This window comes from Oncorhynchus gorbuscha, linkage group LG04 (genome assembly GCF_021184085.1).
Source record: "Oncorhynchus gorbuscha isolate QuinsamMale2020 ecotype Even-year linkage group LG04, OgorEven_v1.0, whole genome shotgun sequence".
Classification (NCBI taxonomy): Eukaryota; Metazoa; Chordata; class Actinopteri; order Salmoniformes; family Salmonidae; genus Oncorhynchus; species Oncorhynchus gorbuscha.
This window is the reverse complement of record NC_060176.1, coordinates 15,339,092-15,353,951: the sequence shown is the minus strand read 5'-3', so window position 1 is coordinate 15,353,951 and position 14,860 is coordinate 15,339,092. Positions and strand designations below refer to the sequence as shown.

At 42.4% G+C, this 14,860-nt stretch overlaps 1 protein-coding gene across 1 annotated transcript; it reads right to left on the bottom strand.

The window, feature by feature from the left end:
- Nucleotides 1-54: 54 nt before the first annotated feature.
- Nucleotides 55-11,944, bottom strand: LOC124033726 (guanine nucleotide-binding protein G(o) subunit alpha-like). The gene is made up of 8 exons (XM_046345928.1): nt 11,470-11,944; nt 11,266-11,308; nt 6,840-6,981; nt 4,823-4,983; nt 4,194-4,322; nt 3,945-4,074; nt 3,697-3,850; nt 55-3,529 (listed from the first exon to the last, which is right to left on the bottom strand). Exons 1-8 carry the CDS (start codon nt 11,585-11,587, stop codon nt 3,342-3,344), a joined length of 1,065 nt encoding a protein of 354 aa, XP_046201884.1. The 5' UTR covers nt 11,588-11,944; the 3' UTR covers nt 55-3,341.
- Nucleotides 11,945-14,860: the final 2,916 nt, after the last annotated feature.

The following is a 14,860-nucleotide window of genomic DNA, read 5'->3' as shown; positions in this document are numbered from 1 at the left end:
TAAGCACTGGGAGAAAGACAGAGGTGAAAAAGATACTCAATATGGCTGCGGGAATAGTTAGGAAAAGTGGCTTTAATGTAAACACAACATTCGATTGGCTCAGCACAAACATTCCACATGAGAGAGCAACCAATAAACTACGGAGAAGGAAGGGGTGCAGAACAAAAGCATTCACAGTAAAAAAAAACGAAATCTGGTATAATCATATATATACAGTACGGTGTATAAGGTGAAAATGGAAAGGGGGATTGAGAGAAATGAGGAACGACATGTGATAGAGGGAGAGGATGTATCTTCAGGTGCACAGGTACTTTTCCTCTGTGAAAAGAAAGAACGTGACAGCCGGGGTTTGACTGTGGCCTGCTCAGGGTTAAGAGGTCAGATGGGAAGGGGTTAGGGTTAACCCAAACTCCCCACTGAGAGACTGCTGCTGAATTCCAACTCTACCCCAGCCCCTGCTGCTTGGGCACACCTGTAGATCTAAAACAATTGTGTGTGTATATATATATTTATATATATATATATATATATATATATATATATATATATATAGCAATTTGTCAAAAATACCACCCACTCAATCGGAAGAGAAGGTGACACAATTACCATATTGTCTAACCCATTCACCTCCATGTACTATATTTAGTACAATATCAAAATGTGCCACTGAACAAATTCTATTTGGTGTAAATGCATTACATTTAGTGATAACATAGTACAAGTGTCTAGACAGGCCACATTGACGTTTTAAGATTGTCATTTTCTATCATACCTCCAAAATTGGGGTTTTGTGACAATAATAATCATTAAAATGACTTCAGCATATGTATTTTGAAATACATCTCAGAATTGTATAGTTTAAAAGCATAAAGTATTGTTCTTTGACCCGTTTAAGCCCAAATATGCCAAATAGATGATTCAACTCGTTTGTGAACTACAGCCGTTTCTGTATCGTACTATATTTAGTTTTTGGACACATGGGGTTACTGTATTTTACATATTACACTAATCATGTCATGTGAATACATGTTCAAATGATCAGATCTTAATCATTTTTGGTATATAGATTGTCCGGACCAATATAAATATGAAAACAATATTGAAAGAAATCCACTCACTCTCACACACACAACCCTAGAGTACATGCAGTATAAGCAAATTCAATGGAGTAATTTTATCACACACACACATACCACAGACATACCCACACACACACAAACACAGGTGTGCATTGATGTCTGTGGTGTGTATACACAGGCGTGTGCTTGTGACAGGGAGAGAAAGAGGGAGAATGCTGTAGCAGGACTCACTCGCCATTGACTTACATTGGATTTGCTTATGCTGTATAATATACTATAGGAGTGTGTGTGGACTTCTTTAGATATTGTTTTTATATTTATATATTGGTCTAGACAATCTATATAGCAAAAATTATTAAGATGTGAACATGTTTAAGATCTGAGAAAGAGGGACAATACTGTAAAATCACTCACTCTCCAGTTTCTATTGACTTGCATTTGATGCATGCACTCTAGGGGTGTGTGTGTGGATTTCCTTAGGTATTGTTTTCATATATATATATATATATTGGTCAGGACAATCTACATGTCAAAAATGTAAAAGATCTGATAATTTGAACATGTATTTATAGGACTTGATTCATGAAAAAAACCAGTAACCCCATGTGTCCAAAGACTAAATATAGTACAATATCAAAACCACATTGTTGTAGACAAACTCTGTGGCAGATGTAAATAAAATCTTCAGATTTGTCCATCAATAAACTTAGAGAACATATTATACATTTCCATTATGGACATGAAAAGGTTAAACCAATCAAATCCTTTCAAATCTACAGGAATTCCTAGAGGGGGTAGTATGAATCGATTTGGAATTCAGCATGCTTGCTCAGAAGGGTCATCCTGAGCTAAGCACTGTGTGGCTTATCTAATCTACAAATTACCTCAACTTCCAAATAACTGAGCATTCACATATTGTTTTATTACATAAAGAGCACCCAGGAAGACCCTTTTGAACAAGCAGAGAGACTGGTCAGTGGTCTGTGGCTGTCCTCTCCTAAAACTACAAATCTGTAAGGACTAGTGAGTGAAAACAACACGGTGGAAACCTGTCCAGTCCTTTCATCTCAGTGATAAGTGATAAGTGAAAGGAGACCAGGAGACAACCATATGATACATCACTGACCAGTGGACAAGTCTAAAATGCTAATCTATTCCCCATATTATGTACTACTTTTGAAGAAGTAGTACGCTACATGGGAGGTGACATTTGAGATGGTCCATCCGAGCAGCTCTAGACCCTCTGAGACTGAGACAGGAAGTGGTGTTCCACCGGTCTGACAGGACAGGAAATAAATATGTGGCACGGGATTCTAGGAGGTAGGAGGAAGCATGGAGGGCATGAGGTTGAAATAAAATGCATAAATAATTTGATGATAATAAAGCGTACGCATCCCTTCAATTACATTATATTGTAAAGATAGTGTGAAAGTGATTGATGATCTCTAATTCTATTCCCCTATCTGTCATGCTCAGAAGGTTGGCACTGATATCACACTTTCCCGACAGATATATCATTGGCTGAGAGGCATTTCATCACACTGCAGGAGACCAATGGCAGAGCCTGCCACACAAACAGAACGGCCCCCCCTTCTGGATGTTTGAAAGAGAGAGGAATAAAACAGAGCAGAAGGAGCTCATGTAGAGCAGCCCTGTGTGAGTCCAACAGAGAGGGGGGGTTCTATCCAACGCTGGACAGAACCCCCACTACGAGCCCCAGCCACCAGTACCTCCCCTATTACATCATCACGTAGAGCACAACATCACCTCTGCAAACGGAGCACCAAGGGGTACATTCATCGTGGCTCAATGTTCTGGATGTTGCAGATAGAGATGTAATGTATAGAACTGACACAAATCTCTATCACAAGGAAAAGAGGACCTTCTCCTCTCTATGCATAACATTTCTATCTCATTTGTTGCGAAACATGGCACGAAAACAGAATATACCCCTTGGACTGTCCCTTTTCTGATTCACATCTTACAGTTGTTCATACAATCAACAACAAAACATGAAAGACATTCAGTAGGAAACACAAGTTGATTACAAATAAACAAAAGAGGGGTGGTGGAATTCTGAAATTAAAAAAAGGAATAGAGGAACAGAACATGGCAAAGAATCCGTCGTGGTGTCTGGCGGCAGCTCTTTGGGTCCCTTTGGACGTGTAGATTTACATAATTATGCCTTTTAATATCATCAAAATTATTATTATTATTAACCACCTCACGCCCTCTAATGCAACCTCTGTGCAGGGCTAGGCCTCAGTATAAGCCACACCCCCTCAGGTTGTTGGCGATGATGATGTCAGTGACTGCGTCAAACACTACCTGGATGTTTCCTGTGTCAGTGGCACAGGTCAGGTGACAGTAGATCTCCTTGTTGGGCGAACGGCTCTTACTCTCAAATTGCACCTGAATGTATGCGGTAGCATCATCATAAGTGTTAGCACCTATGGGGGGATTGGGAGGAAAGGTGGGTGAGGGCGAGAGAGAGGAGAAAGAAGAGTGGGAGAGGAAGAGAGATACAGCGCCAGAGAGTGAGAGAGGCTTACAACCATCTGTTCTGCATGTGTGTCTGTCTGAGTTTGTGTATATGCAGACTGGAGGGAAGTCTTACCAGTATATTCAGGGAAACAGATACTCAGTGGTGACTTCTTAATCTTCTCCTCGAACAGATCCTTCTTGTTGAGGAAGAGGATGATGGAGGTGTCGATGAAGAACTTGTTGTTACAGATAGAGTCGAAGAGCATGAGGGACTCGTGCATGCGATTCTGCAGAAAATACCAAATCAGACAGATGAGATGCATGTCTGAGAATATGTGTGGTGTGTTTGTGACTAGTATGAAGTGTGTGTGAAGTACTTACAGTGGTTTCATCCTCATGCAGAACCTGATCATAGCCACTTAGCGCCACACAGAAGATAATGGCTGTCACATCCTCAAAGCAGTGAATCCACTTCTTTCTCTCTGACCTCTGACCTCCAACATCAAACAGCCTGAAAGAAACATGAGTTATAAACGTACCATAACATACAATACAAATATGCTACAAACAAATAGACTGGACTGGTTGTGTACTGTATGTGTAAATCTATGTGTGTGTGGCGGGTCTAACCTAAAGTGCAGGTTTTTGAAGGTGAAATGGGTCTCCACGATGCCAGTGGTCTTGACCCGAGTTCTCAGGATATCCTGCTCGGTGGGCTGGTAGTCAGCAGCACCAATACGGTCTAAACTGTCCAGGTAGCTAATGAGAGAAAGAAGGAAGGAGAGGGGGAAATGGGGGAAAAGGTACCATCTAGAATCTAAAAGGGTTCTTCGGCTGTCCTCGTAGGAAAACCCTTTGAAGAACCCTTTTTGGTTCCAGGTAAAACCCTTTTGGTTCCAAGTCGAACCCTTTCCTCAGATGGCTCTACATGGAACCCAAAAGTGTTCTACCTGAAACCAAAAAGGGTTTTCCTATGGGGACAGCCGAAGAACCCTTTTGGAACCCTTTTTTCTAAGAGTGTAGAGCTTCAAAAATACAGTGCAAAGACTAACCTTTGCACTGTAAAGACTAACCACTTCAAATACTAACCTTTGCACTGTGTTACTGTTCAAGAACAGGTAGCTAATTCCAATTTTCAGTTTATGTATGTTATGTAAGTGGAACTTTCTCACAAATCTCTCATTGACGTCAAAGCATGAATTGTGCCTAATTTCAAGTTACATGCATTCTGATATGTTTGACCCTTAGTGTGGACTCACTAGGCAGCGGAGTCATTGAGCTGGTACTCCCTGGCCCTGTTGAAACACTCCTGGGTCCCGGCATCGGCCCACAGACGCTTCATAGCTGTCAGCAGCTCTGCTGAGTAGGGCTCTGTGTCCTCCATACGAGTGACCACATCACACACCAGCTTAGCATCCGCCTGGACACACATACATAAGATATTATGTACAAAGATATATGTAAGCACACACATACACAAGCACACATACACAAACAAAAACATGTGCATAGATGTATTAACACACATATGAGCTGAAGACTATACAGTGGGGCAAAAAAGTATTTAGTCAGCCACCACTTGTGCAATTTCTCCCACTTAAAAAGATTGGAGAGGCCTGTAATTTTCATCATAGGTACACTTCAACTATGACAGACAAAAGGAGACAAAAAATCCAGAGAATCATATTGTAAGATTTGTTATGAATTTATTTGCAAATTATGGTGGAAAATAAGTAACAAGCAGGATTTCTGGCTCTCACAGACCTGTAACTTCTTCTTTAAGAGGCTCCTCTGTCCTCCACTCGTTACCTGCATTAATGGCACCTGTTTGTACTTGTTATCAGTATAAAAGACACCTGTCCACAACCTCAAACAGTCACACTCCAAACTCCACTATGGCCAAGACCAAAGAGCTGTCAAAGGACACCAGAAACAAAATTGTAGACCTGCACCAGGCTGGGAAGACTGAATCTGCAATAGGTAACCAGCTTGGTTTGAAGAAATCAACTGTGGGAGCAATTATTAGGAAATGGAAGACATACAAGACCACTGATAATCTCCCTCGATCTGGGGCTCCACGCAAGATCTCACCCCGTGAGGTCAAAATGATCACAAGAACGATGAGCAAAAATCCCAGAACCACACGGGGGGACCTAGTGAATGACCTGCAGAGAGCTGGGACCAAAGTAACAACGCCTACCATCAGTAACACACTACGCCACCAGGGACTCAAATCCTGCAGTGCCAGATGTGTCCCCCTGCTTAAGCCAGTACATGTCCAGGCCCGTCTGAAGTTTGCTAGAGAGCATTTGGATGATCCAGAAGAAGATTGTGAGAATGTCATATGGTTAGATGAAACCAAAATATAACTTTTTGGTAAAAACTCAACTCGTCGTGTTTGGAGGACAAATAATGCTGAGTTGCAACCAAAGAACACCATACCTACTGTGAAGCATGGGGGTGGAAACATCATGCTTTGGGGCTGTTTTTCTGCAAAGGGACCAGGACGACTGATCCGTGTAAAGGAAAGAATGAATGGGGCCATGTATCGTGAGATCAGCAAGGGCATTGAAGATGAAACGTGGCTGGGTCTTTCAGCATGACAATGATCCCAAACACACCGCCCGGGCAACGAAGGAGTGGCTTCGTAAGAAGCATTTCAAGGTCCTGGAGTGGCCTAGCCAGTCTCCAGATCTCAACCCCATAGAAAATCTTTGGAGGGAGTTGAAAGTCCGTGTTGCCCAGCAACAGCCCCAAAACATGCTCTAGAGGAGATCTGCATGGAAGAATGGGCCAAAATACCAGCAACAGTGTGTGAAAACCTTGTGAAGACTTACAGAAAACGTTTAACCTTTGTCATTGCCAACAAAGGGTATATAACAAAGTATTGAGATAAACTTTTGTTATTGACCAAATACTTATTTTCCACCATAATTTGCAAATAAATTCATTAAAAATCCTACAATGTGATTTTCTGGATTTTTCCCCCTAATTTTGTCTGTCATAGTTGAAGTGTACCTATGATGAAAATTACAGGCCTCTATCATCTTTTTAAGTGGGAGAACTTGCACAATTGGTGGCTGACTAAATACTTTTTGCCCCACTGTATAGCTGAATTCCTGAATGTGTACCACCATGCCCCACTGGAATCCTCATTGAGGAGAACAGAGTCCTCATTGAGGATTTCAGTGCAGTGCACTTTGAAGTAAGATTTTGAAAGGGCCATTGGTTGTATACTATGATGAACCCTGCCCTGTGCAGGGAGCATGTACCCACCTTTCTGTCCTTGTCTGCGTACTCGATGCCCAGAGAGTCCATAGCTCGGAGGACGGCAGCCAAACTCTGGATGGTGTTGCTGTAGACCACAGGCTTATACTGCTTCACATCATCCCCAGAAAAGCCATCCTCATGGATAATCCTGCATACACACACACACATCAGAACACATACAAAATAACACCCACACACATACTGTACGTAGGCTAAGTGTGCATGCATGAGCGCACACACACAAACATTCACACTTCAGTGAACCCACATTTCAGCAGACGCTTTAGTGTATGTGCATGTGTACGCGTGTGCATGTGTACGCGTGTGCATGTGACCAAGAACAGGGTTGTCTCTGAGCTCTGAGTATCAAGCAGTGCCTGCTCCTTAGCACACACCCAAATACACACAGCACATCACTGGCTGCCACCCCTCTTCTCTTTTCTTCTCTCTTTCACACACAAACACTCACACCTCAGCAGCATCAGCAGCAGCCAATACAGCCACTTTAGGTTTCAGATTTGTAATGACAAAGGTGGTCTGTACATTTAAACCACTCTTAAAACAACATTGACGTGAAATGCTCTGATATTGAGGATCGGATTATAAATCCATTACACCAGCCTAGACTGTAATAAACTTCAGAGGTATACCATTGACTTCAAAAGGTGCATAGTCCATAGGTATGAAGATCTTATTCTTACAAAGTAAGGTGGTTCACACATTATGTAACATATTTTTTCAATTACCTTTTCTTATATAAATTTGTATTTTCATAGATGTTCAAGCTGTATAGCCTTCCTCAGTATGTGCCTTTCTTAAATGTGTGTGTACCACTTTGCCAGTCTGTACTGGTACACTATGATCAAGTTCTATTAAAACATTCTTGTTTTTGAATAATTAAAGTGTTGGTTTTAAATAATACAGATTGCTGTATACCATTATCAATGTACCTTGCTACATACAAACACACACACACACACTTTTTTCTAATTTGGCACACAGAAAAATTAGTCCATGATTAACTTGGTCAAAGAAAATAGTGTAACCGGTGTGAAATGGCTAGCTCGTTAGCGGGGTGTACGCTAATAGCATTTCAATCGGTGACGTCATTCGCTCTGAGACCTTGAAGTAGTTGTTCCCCTTGCTCTGCAAGGGCCACGCCTTTTGTGGAGTGATGGGTAACGATGCTTTGTCGGAGGCAGTTGTTAATGTGTGCAGAGGGTCCCTGGTTCGAGCCCAGGTAGGGACGAGGATAGGAACGGAAGCTACACTGTTACATTGGTGCCGTGACCCGGATCACTGGTTGCTGCGGAAAAGGAGGAGGTCAAAGGGGGGTGAGTGTAACCAGTGTGAAATGGTTAGCGGGGTGAGCACTAATAGCATTTCAATCGGTGACGTCACTCGCTCTGAGACGTGAAAGTAGTTGTTCCCCTTGCTCTGCAAGGGCTGCGAATTTTGTGGAGCGATGGGTAACGATGCTTCGTGTGAGGCAGTTGTTGATGTGTGCAGAGGGTCCCTGGTTCGGGGCGAGGAGAGGGATGGAAGCTACACTGTTACAATGGCACCGATTGGCCTGTAGGTGATGCTGTTATAAGCAGTCTCTCTTAAACCCTCAAATCCGCCACCTGTTTGACATCAACACTTGAATCTTTGCATGTAGGTGTCTTTCCGCAAGCTGAACAAATTTGCCACAAGGACCCATAAGGTCCTTTGGGATAGGTTTTCCTCCATCGTGGAAATTTGTGAAAACCTTTTAAAAAAGTACTCTTGCGTGTCCTTACTTTGAGATAACCTAAGGGATTGGTTAAGTGATGGCTGAGTTATCAATAAATCCACTTCACAATGACCTATCTATTTGAAACTTTTATAGTCAGCAAAGACATTAATATGATGAACCATGTTAACTTTGGCATTGAGATCTTTAAAAAAGAAGGAAACTATTAACAATTAACTTTTTGACTATGTAATGCTAATGCTTAAAATAATCACAAAAAAAATCTTCTCATGGACTAAAAATCAAATTCACTCCAAATGTGGTTTTTGGACTCATCACAATAGTCCCTAACGAGTATGAGAAAATAACACTTCAAAGATGGCTACCTGTAGATGCATATTAGCACATACACTAAAATGCTAAAATATGCTAAAAATACTTCAAATATCTTCTATTTATGAACCATAGGACCAACTTACACTAAATTTGAAATGTAGGCCCATAGTACTTTCTTTAACTAAGTTTGAGAAAAGATCAAAAGATGGCCGAGTTATTGACAAATCAAAAATCTGTTTTTATTTGTGTATTTAAATCACTGTAAATCCACAATGATCTTGTGTCCTTTCTGTCATCCTGAGAACCCAGTTCATTGTTGCTCGCAGCTACACTACATGGCCAAAAGTATGTGGACATCCCTTCAAATTAGTGGATTCAGCTATTTCAGCCACACCCATTGCTGACAGGTGTATAAAATTGAACACACTGCCATGTAATCTCCATAGGCAAGCATTGGCAATAGATTGGCCCGTACTGAAGAGCTCAGTGACTTTCAACATGGCACCGTTGTAGGATGCCACCTTTCCAACAAGTCCGTTTCGTCAAATTTCCTCTGCCCTGGTCAACTGTAAGTGCTGTTATTGTGAAGTAGAAACGTCTAGGAGCAACAACGGCTCAGCCGCGAAGTGGTAGGCCTCACAACCTCACAAAATGGGACCGACCGAGTGCTGAAGCGCGTAACACATAAAAATCATCTTTCCTCGGTTGCAACATTCACTACTGAGTTCCAAACTGCCTCTGGAAGCAACGTCAGCACAATACATGTTTGTCATGAGCTTCATGAAATGGGTTTCCATGGCCGAGCAGCCGCACTCAAGCCTAAGATCACCATGTGCAATGCCAAGCATTGGCTGAAGTAATGTAAAGCTCACCGACATTGGACTCTGGAGCAGTGGAAATGCGTTCTCTGGAGAGATAAATCACTCTTCACCATTTGGCAGAACGCTACCTGCCCCAATGCATAGTGCCCACTGTAAAGTTTGGTGGAGGAGGAATAATGGAATAATGAGCTCAACCCCACCGAACACCTTTGGGATGAATTGGAACGCCGACTGCGAGCCAGGCCTAATCACCCAACCTCACTAATGCTCGTGGCTGAATGGAAGCAAGTCCCTGCAGCAATGTTCCAACATAGTGGAAAGCCTTCCCAGAAGAGTGGAGGCTGTTATAGCAGCAAAGGGGGGGACCAACTCCATATTAATACTGATTTTTGAATGAGATATTTATTATTATTATTATTATACTCCTTTATAAAACACGATAGGGTATCTCAAGGGGTTTATCGTGTCAATAAAATTCTAGCAAATAAACATATGGATGTAAGCACATCCACACACACACCATTATCAATATACATACATACAAAAGTACACACATGCACACACTTGTGTACACACACAAGGAGACAATGCTAGCTCAGCTCCAGGATCAGTTTTCCCTTTCCCGATCCTGGCATTATGTAATATAACCAATGTAACATATGTAATTCACAACAGAAGCCGCTCCTGAGCGATGCTTTTGGGTAACTGTCTGTACCGCTAGGGAGAACCCCCAGGATAATTAAATATGGAGAGAGTGCTAGAATGGAAGGAAACAGAGTGGAGTAGAGGGAGGAGTGTGTGTGTGATGGAAAAAGCAGGGTGTGTGTGGGGCAGATGAGTGTGTGCTGAGGTACAGTGAAGCCACTGAACCCAACATTTTTTAAATTGTGGATTTTTGAGAGGATGTCTGCATAGCAACAGTCATGTTTTATTATGTGCATGAAAATATTATATAATGTGCTTTTCCGGTTGGGCCCTGGATACAGAGGTCTTCTTTAAAGAAGAAATCGAGTAACAGGGTTTAGAAAAAGAACAGTGATTTAGATGAGAGAGTGGTTTAGACGAGAAAGGGAAAGGTTTAGATGAGGTTTTAGATGCCATATTTTCTGAGTAAATCCGCTTTATAGGCAAAGTACTCTCAGCGATATCAGGCACTTAAAGCCATTAAGATTAAAGCAGAGATATTTGCTAATGGAGATGTAGTGTAGTGAGCACACTAATACACACACACACACACACACACACACACACACACACACACACACACACACACACACACACACAAACACCCATGTATTCGCCCTCCCTCTTTTTCGATAGACACATGAAAAACCTCTGGGTAAATTTCAGCACCATATCAGTGGACAGCACCCCTGCGGCCTGCTACTGACCGTGAGCACCGCCTCCGATTTACCGTCTACAGGAGGTGCTCGAATCACTGGCAGAGGTACGGTCTCTGAGGAAACATGGCGGAGCTAGCGGCTCAGCCTCACTATGGGCAGGGGAGGCGCAATCTCAGGCCTCGTCAAAGACGCCTATGTCAGAAAAAAACAACACTTACTTCATCTGTTTGACGATGGTGCTTTTGCCCGATTCTCCTCCCCCTAAAGGGAATAGAGAGCAGAGTGAGAGTCGGTTGTCTTTAGGGTGACATGACAGCAGGACCACGGAGAGCGCTTGCCGCCCCGGCCCGGCTCTCTGCAATCTACATCAACATCAACCGAACTGTGCAGAACGGGCAGCCCCGTTATAAACGGTGTCTTACCAAGCAGTAGCAGTTTCACCTCCTTTGCGGCAGTGACTCCATCATCCTTCAGATTTTTCTCGATGGCTTTGCTCCTGTCCAGAGCAGCGCGCTCCTCAGCGCTGAGTGTACATCCCATGTCTAGAGCCGAATGAACAATCCCTTCTTCTCCTCTATTCCGCCCTGTCCCTCGCCGACTCAATCTGTATGTTTGTCTCTCTCTCTCGCTCGTTCAGTCTGCTACAGCATGAGGCCCGGATTGAGGGCAAATGAAGCCGGGTCCGAACAGGGTTTTTTCTCTGTGCCTCTATGGATTGCGCTCCGTCCCTCTTGGAGCGGGGGGTGAGGTCGTTGTATTCGAGCCTCGGGGCTGAGGGGTCTCTATAGGGCGGCACTGATGACAGCGAGCGCGAGCGATCTCATCGTTCAATCTCTTCACAATAACCGACAGAGAGAGGAGGGGAAGGGAAGGCAGTGTGCGCGAGACTCACCTAGCGCAGACAATTTCGTTGACGTCAGAGCCAAGGCAAGCGCTAATCGCCCGATGCGACCACATTCAAAGGGGGATTTTATAGACACATTTTGCTTTCGTGGAATAATTTCGCTGAATATACAATGTATAATATGCCTTTTTATTATACAAGGGGCGTGGTCTTGCACGATACTGGAAGTGGGCCATTCTTGTCTTCCGAGTCCTTATAAATAGACTGTGTATAATCCACTAGGAGTGGGTAAACATCGGCCTATAACGTTAGCCTTTTTATATTTGACATTTTAGTAATTTAGCAGACACTCTTATCCAGAGCGATTTACAGGAGCAATTAGGGTTAAGGGCCTTGCTCATGTAATGTCAACAGAAACAATAGGCTACACAAGGTAGTACAACACAATATCATTACATTTCAATTGTATTAATTATTAATCTAGCAATTGCATTTATCCTGTGTGTGTGTGTGTGTGTTTTGTTGCTTGCATGTATGTATTATGAGTGTGTGTGCATGTGTTTATGTCTGCAGTGCAGTATGTGTAAAAGTGAATGTGTGTGTATCTGTGTGTGTCTGTGTCTGTTTCTCTCTGTGCATGTGTGTGTAACTCTATGTGTGTATGTGTGTGCACATTAAAAGCTTCTAATCCACATGCGGAAAAAGTGGAGTGGTAAGGTGTGAGGGTTTTTACAATGGACTATACTGACACCAAAAGCCTGAATTACCATTTAAACCTACAGCCTCACAAGTAAATTCTGCAAAAACCTTCACCAGGTCAATCCTATAGCCTTCATAAACTATGCCCCAAGCTCTTACCATAATAAAACAGGACATACAGTGAGCTCCAAAAGTATTGAGACAGTGACACATGTTTTGTTGTTTTGGCTCTGTACAGTACTCCAGCCTTTTGGAATTATACAATGACTATGAGGTTAAGGTGCAGACTGTCAGCTTTAATTTGAGGGTATTCTCATCCATATCGGGTGAACGGTTCGGGTGAGAAATAATCCCATATTCCTAGCACGCAATGATTACATTAAGTTTGTGACTCTAGAAAACTTGTTGGATGCATTTGCTGTTTGTTTTGGTTGTGTTTCAGATTATTTTGTGCCCAATAGAAATTAATGGTAAATAATGTATTGTGTCATTTTGGAGTCACTTTTATTGTAAATAAGAATAAAATATGTTTCTAAACATTTCTACATTCATGTGGATGCTACCATGATTACAGATTGTTCTGAATAAATCGTAAACAATGATGACTGAGAAAGTTGCAGACGAACAAATGTCCCCCCAAAAAAGTAATGCTAACCCTGCTAATGCTAATGCTCCCCTGTTATTGAAATGCTGAGAGGTTGGCGTGTCTTGGGGGTATGATATATGTGCCTCTGTAACTTTCTCAGTCATCATTATTCACAATTTATTACACACTACGTGTGTATTCAAACACATACACACATAGTTGCACAGACACAGTAACATACACAGATGAACTTTTACAAATACTGCACTGCAGACATAAACACACGCACGCACGCACGCACGCACGCACGCACGCACGCACGCACGCACGCACGCACGCACGCACGCACGCACGCACGCACACACACACACACACACACACACACACACACACACACACACACACACACACACACACACACACACACACACACACACACACACACACACACACACACACACTCACCAATGCATACATGTAAGCAACATAAGACACACAAACACCAACAAGTTTGTGGTCACAAGCGTGATGTAATCATTGTGTGCTAGGAATATGGGACCTATACAAAACTTTTGACTACTTTAATACACGTAAGTGAATTTGACCCAATCCTTTTGGTCCCCTAAAATGGGGGGACTACAGTATGTACAAAAAGTGCTGAAATTTCTAAACGGCTAACCTGATATTATCCTCAAATTACAGTTTTTTCCAATTGCTAGCACACTAAAATGACATGCACATCACAATTATTTAAACTGACACACAGAGAGCAAAACCTCTTCTCAAGTCTCCAAAAGTCTAAACACATTTTCTGCTTTACTTACACACATTTTGCAATTCAAAATAGCACTTTCTAAATGCACTGCACACGGTTCTCTGCATAAGACACAACAATCTGACATAAAGTCACATGTTTGCCATTTCAAAACACTGCCATTCAAAATGACACTACATGAGCTAATTGGCCAATACATGTGCCACCTGGCCAAACACCTCAATGGTTAATTGTTAGCACTTCAATCAGGAAGTAAGCACTATGAAAAGACCACAGGTGAGCACCTTTTGTTTTACAACAACAATGGAAGCCATTGCAGAGAGAGGAAGAGGGAGGGTGAGAATGAGAGGGGGAGGAAGAGTGAGAGGTATGGGTAGAGCTGGTAGAGGAGTTCATGGCCAAAGAAGACAACTTTCAAATGAAATCAGAGCAACCTTAGTTGATCATGTCATCAACCATGGGCTGACAATGTGAGAGGCTGGACAGAGAGTGCAGCCCAACTTGATCCGTTTTACTGTCGCCTGTGTCATCTGGACATTTAGACTGGAGTACAGGTATGTAACCAACATTTCTTTCACACTATGTAGTACACCCCATGTCATAGTGTATCAGTTGGGTGACACCTGTTTACTTCATGAATGGCTGATGTCATATACTAACTGCACAAATTTCCTGTAGAATTTACTCTACTGTGAGGGAAATATCTTTAGGCTGCATTGTCCAAGCCCTATATTTTTTTTCTAAAGGACTGAGAGACACAACCATGGTAGAGGAAAGGGCCAAATGTTCACCGGGGTACAGGAAGCTAACATTGTAAACTTGGTTTTGGAAAATAATAAAATCAGATTACAAGAAATTCAAAGCCATCAACATTCAACGAGTCAGTCTGTCCACATTGTCCACATTGGC